This window comes from Xiphophorus maculatus, chromosome 19 (assembly GCF_002775205.1).
Source record: "Xiphophorus maculatus strain JP 163 A chromosome 19, X_maculatus-5.0-male, whole genome shotgun sequence".
NCBI classification, from domain to species: domain Eukaryota; kingdom Metazoa; phylum Chordata; class Actinopteri; order Cyprinodontiformes; family Poeciliidae; genus Xiphophorus; species Xiphophorus maculatus.
In genome coordinates this window covers 14,509,003-14,521,909 of record NC_036461.1, presented here as the reverse complement: position 1 = coordinate 14,521,909, position 12,907 = coordinate 14,509,003, and the positions used below count along the sequence as shown (strand labels likewise).

At 36.3% G+C, this 12,907-nt stretch overlaps 1 protein-coding gene across 1 annotated transcript in view; it reads right to left on the bottom strand.

Annotated features, from left to right (window-relative positions):
* LOC102230895 (leucine-rich repeat and fibronectin type-III domain-containing protein 2) overlaps positions 1–12,907 on the bottom strand; it is a 135,006-nt gene that overhangs the window by 7,399 nt on the left and 114,700 nt on the right. Inside the window, exon 6 of the mRNA XM_023353261.1 lies at positions 2,663–4,058. Coding sequence (XP_023209029.1) covers positions 2,663–4,038 — 1,376 coding nt within the window. The 5' untranslated portion in view covers positions 4,039–4,058. The remainder of the gene's footprint in view (positions 1–2,662; positions 4,059–12,907) is intronic.

The following is a 12,907-nucleotide window of genomic DNA, read 5'->3' as shown; positions in this document are numbered from 1 at the left end:
AACATTTGCAAGCAATAAACATATATTACTTTATCTCATATGATTTTAGAAACTGTTTTTCATAGGAAGATTTATTTTTGTTCCTGCTCATCCTCTGGCATAAATATGTAATTGTAGATACAACATGGTGAACAGTAAGAATTAAACAGTAAACACTGTCAGTAATATTTTTTTTATTTATCCTCATCAGTCTCTTTCATTGTTTGATGAATTTCAAAATATTTGTTGAAGCATTGCTTTAAACCTTGTAACTGGCTAACATTGGGTTCTGCACAGCTATCTTAAGGTTCCATTATGGCTTTCAATCAAGGGAGCCTGGAATTTGATTATGCCATTGCAACACATTGATTAGTTTTTTCAGCAATTGTGCTGTAAATATAATGATATGCATGTTGAAAATCATTGTCCTGTTGAAGACAATGTTTAATCCAAGCTTCTCAGAGGAGAAGTTTAATATAAAGTAGTTTATGGCTGACTTGATGACTTCCAGGTGCCCAGGTCTTGTGGATGCAGAACAAATCCAAACTATTATACCTCTCCTGTTCTACCTGATTATTGCCTTAATCATTTTTTGCTGATGTGTTGTGGTTGGTTTTCTCCAAACATATTGAAAGCAAACAAAAATCTTTTAGTTGATTTTAATTTGTCCAAAGCCATTTAAAGGTTCAGTCAGATGAAAGACTGCAAGCTGGAAGCTGCTTCTATATCTTGCCTTATCTGCTGTCCTGAGAAAATTTATCTGCAACATGACTTTGGATTTTATGCATTTACTTAATGGTACTAGAGTTCCCAATTTAAACAGCGGATGATGCTGAATATAAAATATGCCTGTTTTCTTCAACTGTTAGCAGACTTAATGGAGGAAGTGCCTTTTGTTAAAGAACTCTAGAGACAAAGTTTGCCCTTATTTCTTTTCAGCTGAGAAACGGTATTACATCGTGCAACTTTTCAACATGTTAAACATTTACTATAAAGTATGGTATGCAGTGGCAAGTAAATAATTCTCATTGTACAATAATGTAATTCAAATTGGCTTGCAATGAATTACCTTCTAACTCTTCCTAGACCGACGAGCGTCAGTTGTTATCACTATAAGGTAATTGCTTATATCTTTCTGGTTTGACTCTTCCCAGCTGCAAACAATCACAATTCTATCACAGTGTATTATTTTTACACTGAAAATAAACAAGTGTATTTGAATAGCACCATGCAGTTAATAATTTCCATCTTGAATACCATAGATGAAGCAAGAGCACACTTAATTATTTACGTAATTATAAAAGCATGTCAACAAACATCACATATAGTATGTTTGCAATTTAAAAACTGAAAAAAATCTTAATTAAAAATTATTTTAAGGTACACCTAGCCACCAGGTGATCGTAAACATGGGCTTCAACATCAAACGTGAACTATTTGACCCTTTTGAGCTATTGTAGCTGCACATTGCTGCATTCATTTTGATCTAATGAAAACAGTCCTTTCTGGGAATGCTATAACCCTAAAAACATAATGACTATAATAGATTTTTTGGTCAACAAATTAATTATGGACCTTATAAATGTACTGCAAAACAATTTGTTTTGTAGTTATTACTAGTAATCGATAAAAAGAAACAGGGATGCAATTTAATGTAATTTAAAAGAAAAAGAAAATGCAGGGAACTGCTTTAGCTTTGTCGAGTTCCTCATGAATGCAAATGTAGATGACTCATCCACTATTGTCACCAGGCAGAAAAAGAGGAAAGCTGGCACAGAATGTTCATGAAAGGGAAGGAAATCAGATAAAAAGCTTATTATTGAATTTGCACATATGTGAGATGCATCAACTCCGCTTGTGCAAAGTAACATCCTTCATTGCTGCGTTTGGTTATAATCTCAGATTCCCAGCTAAACACCAGTCCTATGCAGGTAATAGCAGAAAATAAATGATCTGATAAGGTTTTGCAGAAATTTGCTGTCAATTTTTGGAGCTTGGAAGGTGTCACATAAAACTGCTGAAGCTTAGAAAGATATCTAATTTTCACAATGGCTTGGGCCTTAATATGTGGGCATTCTCTGGAAAGATCTATAAATGTTACTTTAGGGGATACTGAATCTGGAAAAAGCTATTTTTCTTCTCTGTATGTACCACACCATTTTTTAGCTGAACACTGAGGCTATTTTCTATATTTCCAGACAATTATCCATCAGATTTCTTTTTCCATTCAGCATCTCATCTATAACAGAAAATTGATTTCACAGAGCCCCCAAAGATCTTTTGCTACTGTCGCCTAGGCCCACACTTGTATGGAGTTCAGCAGCTTAAGAGGGATACATTAGAATGAGCTCTATAATCCTTTTTCTTCTTGGGTTTCTAATTAATGGTTCAGGGCAAGGATTTCTCTTTGGATTTCTCAGAATACGAAAGCTGCATCCCCACAAAATTGTCTGCTTTATGGTGAAAAAAAAACCTAAAGAAGGATTAAGAAAGATGAATGTTGATCTCAGTGTAACGCTTCAGAAGAAATAGTTGTCTCAAGAGCTCAGACAATTAGTAATCTAAAACTTGAACTTATTATGGCATTTTGAGGTAAAGAGATTATATTTCAGTCCTAATTGGGCACTTTGGTCAGTGAGATTTCAATTTTAATTTGGAAATAACTGACTGCAGCTTCTCTTACCTGTAAATGAGAACTTCATCATCCGAACAGTTGTACTGAAGCTGGAACATTTTGACCTTTGGAGTTGATTTGCTTACGGTCCACTTGACCAAAGCAGAGATGGCAGTCACTTCAGATACAGAAACCACCTTTTCTGGAAGAGGCTTGGGCTCCCCTTTGCCTATCTTAGTAGAGCTTGTGATGTCTGAAAGTCCTGATTTTGGCAGTGTAGTACGATTAGTGTTGTTAGTGATGTGGGGCAGTTGAATGATTGATAGCTCGATGGAGGCAGTAGACTCCCCTGCGGCGTTAGCAGCAATACAAGTGAAAATGCCATAGTCCTTGGATGTGGTGACTGCTATGTCAAGGGTGCCATTTTCATATACAGTGGCTCTTGAGGAGTTGCCAATCAAGCGATCATCTGGAGCAACCCAATGCACAGTTGGCATTGGATCTCCGACTGCTTTGCAACGTAAACTAGCTGTTTGGCCCTCCAGTACCAGCAATTTGTGCGTATGTTGAGTGATCAATGGGGGCTCGCAGACAAATTCCTCCTCACGAACAGACCAAAAGTAGCGCCCCTTTACACTGGCTGGAGAGGCACATGTTTCCATATCATCCTCACGATCCAGCCTTCGTAGCCACAGTACCTCACAGTTACAGTGCAGTGGGTTTCCACCAAAGCTCAGAGAGAGTGGAGGTGCATATGGTGTACTCATCACCATGCTGCTCTGGGATCGTGCAAAAATTGGGTCTGGAGGAAGCTTCTGGAGGCGATTGGATGTCAGATCCAGGCGAGCCAGTTTTTCAAGGTCTGTAAAAGTCCCCTCAGCAATGAAGGCGATGAGGTTATGGTCCAGACTCATCTGATGCAGGTTGACCATCTTACGGATGGCCTCCCAAGGCACACTACGCAGGTTGTTGTAAGACAAATCCAAATCCTCCAAAGTCAGCATTAAATCATCAAAAGCTGAATCTGAGATTTGATTTAGTTGATTGTTGTTGAGGATCAGGTGCTGCAGATTGATCAACCCTCGTAGGTCATCCGCTCCCAGTTCAGTCAACCGGTTGGTGTCAAGGTGCAGTGACCTCAATGTCTCTAGATCAATAAAGGAAAAAGGCTGGATGCTGCTGATGGTGTTGCGAGACAAAGTGAGATCCACCAGACCTGTCATGTTGGCAAAGTCCTGAGTGGTGACCTTGAGAATGAAATTGCCTCCCAACCGGAGCTCTACAGTTCTCCGGTCTATGTCTGGTGGAACAAAAAGCAGACCTTTTGAGGGGCACAAGGTCCCCAGAGACTCCGAGAGGTTCTGACAGACGCAGTATTTGGGACATGCATGGACCATTGTCATAGCGGTTCCCAGAATCAGGAGGCAGATGACCACTTTGTCCATGTTACCTCATTTAAAGGAACCTGGAAAAGAAGAAAATAGGAAACTGTTAAAGTTTTGGCATTTTTCACTTGCACAAAATCACTTGTAGCAGTTGGATCATTGAGATTATAACAAAAGGTCGAGTTTCTTAATTTTACACACTGATGTCATCAAGCGTTTCTTTGCTTATTACATACTTACTTTACCTATCTTTGTTTCTTCCTTTATCCTTTTGTTTGACTCATTTTCAGTCCTCACCATTTCTCCATAGCATTTGCAATAATAAAAATAATTCAGGCTAGAAAAAGATTGGAGAAGCCGCAGGTGTTCAATGGAATCAGCACGCTTCCATGAACATATTATCAGCCCTCACACCTGGCTGAGTCCTCCAAATGAATGGTCACCCTTGGCTTCATCTGGTGAACTTTTAATTCCCCAAGATTTGTTTCATCAATTTCTAATATGCTCAAAATTTAAAAATCTATCTTTGTTTTTACCCAAGTAATTTCTACAAATGAAATACTCCTCTTTGGGTGTTTTTTCTCTGGAATCACGGGCACTATCAGCTATTTAATTTTTTTTTCTTTGTGCTAATATGTATCAGTAAAGCCGATACTAGTTGCTTCACATGGATGTTTTTTTTTTTCTTTCTTGGTTTAATTTACAAGACACACTCATGTGTGAACTGTTTTTGAGATTACCATCAGGGACGTGTTCAAGAAGTTCAGGCCATAGAACTAAGCTGCAAAAGTGTGTGCAAAAAATCTAGACATTGCCTGTGTAACTCGGATTAATGCTTAAAACTAAGGTTCTGATGTTGCTGTTAGTCAGGTTTTGATTATGGATCTGTGTTGGTGATAAATTGAGTGATTTCTTTTCTCTTCCATTTATAGAATACATTCCCTTTTTATTCACAGATGTAAATGTAGGGGTATTGGCATAAAAGCACTGTTGTGAGACAAAAGTTCTAGAAAACTTTTGTAAATTGGCGTCTGTATCCCCGCTGATTTTTAGGTTAAAGTATTCATACCCCTTGAATCTTTTCACATTTTGTCACATCGCAATCACAGACTTCAATGTAAGTTATTGGGATTGTATCTGACACAAAGTTACATAATTGTAAAGTTATGAACATTTGAAAAGTGTGGCATCCATTGTATTCAGTACTACTTAGTAAACATGGTAAATATAATTTTACTGCAATTTCAACAGCAAATCATGTGTGATATGATCCCATTAGAACATGCAATACAAATAGTTTTTTTTATTTTTATTTTTAACATTCTTGTGTAAAGTCTGTAGTGCAGATTTTCCACAAATTATATTGTTTTTGTTATTTGCTTCTCTTCACTATACAGGACAGGTCATAAGTGCAATTAAAACTATTTTTCCACCTTTTTATTGAAAAAAAAAAACATTTTTAGCTTTAATATTTTTTGTTTTACTTTTATATTTCAGAACCCTGAATAAGGAGTAAAGTGTAAAATACGCAATGCTTTAAAATGGCATACTTACAATTGGCAAATTCCAGTAGAAGGCTACTTTTCCATACATATTCATAAAGTAGGCTTGAAAAAGAAATTAAGTTAATTTAAAGAAATTAATCCAAAGCTATTGCCCTAGGTACCTAACAATCCTCCCAAGGTGATTTTATAGCTACACATGTTTTTGAATGTAGCTAAAAAAGTAGGCAACAGCACTTTTCAAAAAAATCTTTTATCCAAGTCTGCCAAACTGCCATGAGAGGTCAGACATTTTTTAAACATGTAGGACAATGTACTTACGTGCTGAAGAATTGTACCTACTTAATCTATTTAATGGTGAGTATTTAAAAAAGATAAATAGCTTCAATTAGTCAGATTTATTTGTCCATTACATATTTATCTCAATCTTTGACCTTTATGTTTTGAATCAGTCACATTTATTACAGCACTGCCTGGGTATTTATTTTTGTGTGCCACCCCAATATCATCACTGCCCCCCTCTTAGCCTCCTTTAAAAACTCCCTGGATTTTAAAATCTCGATTCTACCCCCTGTGCCACAATCCACCCAGCTTGGATGCAGCAGCATGCTGCAATCAAAGCGGCATGCAGCTGATTTTAATACAGGTACCCAAACCTATGTGGCAAGTTTGCTCCAACACTGACACGACTATTGCTGACTTTGGTCCCAATATTGTCCGACGTGCAACATCATTGCAATAATTTATTGGACATACATTTTGTTTTCATCACAAATGCAACATATTTATCACAATGCACAGTCCTGCAATTCTCAAGTTTTTTTTAAAAAAATGGCAATATATTTGCAATGTTAGAGGTGAAGCATGTCAGTCAACACATTTGACAATTTTTAGTTTTATTTGACGGCCAATTTTTAATTCACACCGGTAATGTCCGACAAGTTTCTACAAACACTAGGTAAAAGTGGGTAATAAACCACATGTGCCTCTTAAAAGAATGAAAGTCAAAATATTTCCATCTGTTGGTGAGAGCTGAAGAAATCCAGTTGGCTTTTTTAAAAACACTTAGCTTATTTACTGTGAGGCTACACTCGATCATAACCTGACCTTTTCTCTCGAAGCTGCCACACGTTACTGAATCATCATATAAAAATTCAAAGAGCTCTGCTGAAACTGTATGAAATTCTCTGTAGAATGGTTTCATTTCATCCATATTTTTGCAGACTTGATGCATATGGTTCTGATCTTCTCAGCACTCTGAAGCTAATCCCCACAAGGCTTCACAGCGAGAACTGTCAGCAATGACGGACAGTTTCTCTCACGGACCTGTTTTAATGGATGGCATCTAGAAGCACAGACTAAAAAGCCCCTGAAATAGCTTCTTTATTCCAGTTCACATCTCCCTTTTTTCTCTGAACGGGGACAAGTGAAGCAAGAAACCATTTTGAGAAGCAGTAGATCTGCAGATCTAAAAGTAGAGCCAGCTGAATCTCAGTAATAATATTAATGATAATGAAATCAGAACATAAATATACCCTGTAGAACGTGCTCTGTTTGTGGTTGCCAAGCAATGAAGAGTTGGTAAACGCAAAGTAAAACTGACCTTTCAGAGATGCAAAAGGTTCAGCTGTAAGGAGGTGAGAGCCATGGGCAGTATTTTAAATCTTTAACTATTTACCTGCTGCCTGCTCTGAATTATAACGAAACACAACTGCTGCTGAAATACCAAGAGGCTATACAGTTCCATGCTATATTAATTAAATGGTTGGATTCATTTAAACGGTTTTTAAACATTTGTAGAAATGTTACATTTCATCTTTGTTAATGCTGAACTCCTTATTTACAGGGCTTGTGCACTGTATGGAAAGGTAAATGTTTTTTTTTTTATTAAATTAGAACATAAAAGTGAGATCTTCATTGTCAGGCTTTATGTCTATTTATTGCCATAGTAAAAATACTGTCCACCCATTAGTTAATAAGCAGTCTATCCGTTCATACGTTCACACATCCTTCTGTCCTTCATGTATCCATTTGTCATTGCATCCACCATGCTATGATCTGGTCATCATCAGTCCTTTACATATCCGTTCATCAATCCATCTGACAAACAATTCATTTATTTGTCTCCCCATCCATCCATGCATACATATATATTTATAATCCTATGTAGAAATACATTTCAATATCAATAATAAAATAAAAGAATTTACAAATGACTGAACAGTAAAAATGTGTGCAAATCCTGTGATTCATAAACTAATACTAAAATGTCAAAAACTAAAATATTACTTTGTTAAAGAAAACTTAAGCATTTCTATTCTGACTTTTCTTCCATGTCCTTGTCACATATATTTGACTTGCAGTCAATTGAAGAAACAGTAGCTGATGGAGATCAATATATATTTGTGCATTTCCAGAAAGTGAACATGAATTTATGGATCTAATTTTCTGCCAGGAGCAACAAAGCAGACACATTTCTGATTATCATCTGATCAGATTGTGCCTGTGAGTACCTATTAACCTAAAATCCAGATTTATGTACTACATGTTTCTGTATTTCAGGTGCGACTGTCAGTTGCTAAATAAACATTAATAAATATTAATACTATAATATCAATAGTGGTTTACTTTGTGGTGAAACTACATAAGATTGGATTTTTAAAAAAAATCTACCACAATGAAGTCTATATTTCTTGAAGAAGGCAAAAATAGGAGAATGCTGTTTAGTTGGCTCGCCTGCTGATTTAAACTTGGAAACAAAAATGCAACTCAGCAGGAGACCTTGTACATAAAGCAGCTACAGTAAGAAACTGTTTATCCTCTGATAGTTTTTATGTCATTTAGTCAGTTACACACATCAAATTGAGCAACATCTATTGGTGAACAAGTTATCGCAGTGTTGTACATAAAAATGCCAAAAAAGTACATTATCTGTTTGTATCAAGTTTTAATTATGTATGCCTTTTGTCATCTCTTACTTTGTAATTGACATACTGACCATATGTTCATTTCATACTTGTTATAGGGAGTGTTTCATATCTGCTTTGACAACAACAGCCTTTTGTTTTGCTACTGCTCTTGAAATATCTCTGGCTGCGTTTGAAAGAAAAAAAAAAGGTAAAGGTAAAACTCCTTCCAGCTACCTCTCCTCGATTTTCATATTCCTTCAGTGCTCCGTCTACGATTTTTCCCATTGAGCTTGATTTCTCTGGCAAAATTTCACCCAGCCCAATCAGGGAACAGAAATAGTTGAGAATGATGTCGATTTTCTGTACTGTTTTAAAATCGTAGTATATCGTTGGTTGTGGTTTGGCAGTGGCACTGAAGCCCTTCAGTCCGTGTTGGAGAAGACATGCGTTTAAAAGTTGCAGGAAAGCCCTCCAGGATTAGACACATCTAAATTGGTTAGTGAAGATAATTCTTTATGAAGTAATCTAACAACAACCAAACGTTTGGCTTGATTGAGAAATTGTTCGAAGGTTTCGATTGACCCCTCAATTGAGGCCCAGACCAGTTGGCTCTGAGACCAAACTATGTTAAGCTTCAAATGGAAAATCCAATTATTTAGGCTTTGTTTTAAAGTAGGGACAGATCCAAGATTTAAAGCAAATAAGACACCAAAGGAAAGAAAAACAAAAATTTTAAATGAGTAAGAAAGAAACTGTCTTGCTTATTATGGATGAACTGAGGATCCATCTTTCAAAATGGAAATTAAGCCATGAGCTGACATCCAAGTGTTTTGTCAGTTCTTAGACAACACACTTAAGATGCCATGATAGACTCACTAAATTCAAGGAGTTCATCAAGAGACATTTGTCAACCCAGAGTACTAATTATACAGCGAAATGAAAATTTTCTGGAAAAATAAAACACACATGCCCTAAAAGTCTCTTCTGAAAATCTGCCTAGAGAAAAGCTGGCAACCATTTTGAAAAATAAAAAATAAAAAATCAGCTGCAACTCCCAACCAATGATAGTGGAACAACATTTGGGATTACAGGAAGACAAAAGGTTGGTATTTCAAGAGAACAACATTATTTATAAATGGAGCTGACAGGCTTTTTCTTGTACGTGACTGTCAAAGCAAGTGAGAAGTCAAAGGAAAAAGAAGCAGACTGTCAAACTCAATCTCCAGAGTTAATCTCCACTGACCTAACACACAGGCTGAATGAGAAATATATAAAACATGGTGTCCATCCCTGGGTTACAAGTTACTTTAACTTAGTAAAAATAACTTTTATGTTTGGTGTTGGGTTGTTCTTTTAGCTTCCTCTGTAATCTTAATGCCATCAACCTCATTATTTTCATTAGAATGATTTTTAAGATATAAGTCTGCACAAATAGGTGTCCTAAACCTGATTTAGGGATGTGTTCTTATATTCTTTATTTCCATTGTGTGTAAATGAAATGAATCATCGTACCCAAAGCCGTTTCCTAAGAAATACCTATTTAAAAAAAAAAAAATTATATATATATATATATATATATATATATATATATATATATATATATATATATATATATATATATATATATATATATATATACTGAGATGCCTCTTTTCCTAAGTTTATTGACAAATGTTGCTTTTTAAAAGTGTCTTTGCACATGCACATTGTTAACTCCGTCAAGCCAATCATTTCAACATGCTACTTACTACCTGTTGCTGGAATTTGTTTTCGTTATAATAGGTTTCACAACAGCATTAATGTAGGATAGCTATATTTTTAAATCCGAAAAAGTGAACACACCCGTGAAAGACATGTCAACAAGTACAAAAAATTTGAACTAAATTGTAGGGGTGCACAATATATCGGTATCAACATCTGTATCAGCTGGTGCTGGTCATGTTCTAGCATATTGGATGCCGTCAGATAAGTAAAACTGGGCTGACATGAGCAACCAGTATTTATTATTTCCATTTTGTTGCCATTTGTGTGTGTGTTTGCAAGGGGAAAGTGAGGGACTTTGCCACGTATTTGTTCTGTTATGTGCCTGTGATAGTGATACAGCACAGGATTATGGGATGTTTTAACAGTAAGAGAAGCAATGTAAACAGTGTGGTCACACACTGTCAAAAGGAATCATATATAACAAATACTAAATAGTGGTTAAAAACTGGCATACCGCCAGTATGCCAATTTTTGCCAATATGACAATTGGCAAAAATTGTCATATTTGTGCATCCCCTATAATTACTCTTCTGTAGCTTAGAAAATTATTCTGTAAAAAGATGAAAACATTTTATTTAAGTCAAACTAGAAAACAAATACAAAAATCTTAACTTACATTCAATGTAATAGAAATAAAAAAGCAGCAGTCTCACAAAGACACTTTAAAACATGTGTACATTCCAGTCTTTAGTTATTGTCTCCATTCTCCTCTGCCAGGTTTGTGTACTATGCTACCCATTTGTTGTGACCAGGATGGTATGAAGGAAATTTATTTTCTCCTTGAAGCTACTCTTGCATTTTGTAAACATCAGCAGAAGTGCTGCCGCACAGCTTGTGTTGTCTGTTCTGTCTATGAGCGGATAAAAACCACCCACTTGGCAGCAGCTCAAGACAGAGAAGAATGTCACATGAAAGAAAGGCTGTCGCATTCCATGCATCGCACCGGGCGATATAAGTATACCCATCGGTCCCCTGAAAAACGATGAAACCCTAGACATTTTCATCAATCAAAGAAAGCCCCTGGATGCCCTGGACAGAAAGTGACAAGTAGACATGTCCAGGGAAAAAAATGGTTGGTCACCCTAATTTATGGACACTAAAAATTGCTGATGTTTTTTTTATTATTAATTTGAACCCTGTTAATAAGCAAAAATAGTGCTCCACTCTGTTAATGAGGATAGTTGTCAATTTTAACAGTGATAATAGTAATAGTAACATAATAATAGTAAATATAACCTATGTAAGGTGGCCTTAGCGTCAAGAAAGGAGCTTTCAATATTTATATAAATCAGCTAAATGGAGCTAATTGCTAGGTCACCATACAGCATGTAGAAGGGGTTATTTCTCATGCAGCCTCTTTGTGACTTTAATCTGATGATTTAAGATGTTGAAAGTAAACTGCCTCAAACTGAAACCTGCTACTTTGAGTGACAGAAGTTAGCATAAATCAGAATTTCTGCGTTTTGGCAAGGCGACAGCATCAGCCTTTTTTTTAAATTTTTTTTAAGGTGTGTGTTGTAAGTAGAGGTCTCTTATGTAAGCGTAACCTTCATATGAACATGGCCTCTGCAGCTGTTTAGCCATCTGTTACACAAAAATCCAACTGTTCTGTAGGTAGTGCTGGCCCTGAGAGAGAGGACAGTAATCCTGATGGCTTCTTCTTCCCTTTCTGCAGCAACAAATCCCTCCATTGTTGAAATTCAAGGATTTAATGCGGACACGTCACTCTGCAGTCTGCTGAACTCTTTAGACCCCAATTTATGCTCAAGAAACATTTCTCTGCTTTCCTTTCACTGTTGAATTGTTTCTTTTTTTGACACTTTGGTTTGTTATTTTTGACTTTTTATCCTTTTCATAACACTTGATTTTTCTTTTTACAGTGCCTTGCACAACTTTTTTACATCCTTTGTACTTTTTCACATTTTGCCATATTTGAATCGCAAACTTCAAGATATTCCATTTGGATTTTATGTCGTAAACACACCCTATTAAAGTATATATGTTAACATTTTAAAAATCTTGAATGGTGACCTGTTTTTGAGAATGATGCTACTACTTCTTTTTCAGCATGATGAGGGTTTGTTTAGAGTGATGTGAAGAGGTAGTCATCTACTTCACATGGTTTCTTTTGGTCTAATCTGACCCAACAATCTTCTACATGTCTTTCGAGTCATCTACATCTAAAACATACAGGACAGTGGTCTCTGAGGACCAGTATTGGAAACCACTGATCTACATGGCTGGCAGAAAACTGTAAATAGAATATATTTTGCCTTTCTTCTGGATACTTTTCCATACAGAGATGCTAGAACCCTACTGCAGCTCATCCAGAGTTACCATGGCTGCTTCTCTGATTAATGCTGTTCTTGTGCAGTCAAGTTCAGGTGAACGCCTTCCCTGTTCTGCCATACACTCTAGATTTTAGGCAATGGACAGATCGGTGCTCTGTGAGGTGTTGAAAGGTTGGGTTATGGTTTTATGATCGAACCCTGCTTTTAGTCTTTTCACATCTCTGGCCTGTTTGCTGTGTTCCTTGGACTTCATGGAGTTGTTTGTTCGCTAATAATCACTTAGATCACCTAACAGCTGAATTAATCATTAGAATTAATTATAAGTTGTTTTCACTTGATTTTAATTAGTGGCATCACATTGAAAAAGGCTAAAAATAACATATGTAGGTTACACTGTGGGTATGTTGCTGCAGGGAAAAAATAGCAGTAATTGTCAGATTCTAAAAGACTGCTTGATAGTCTT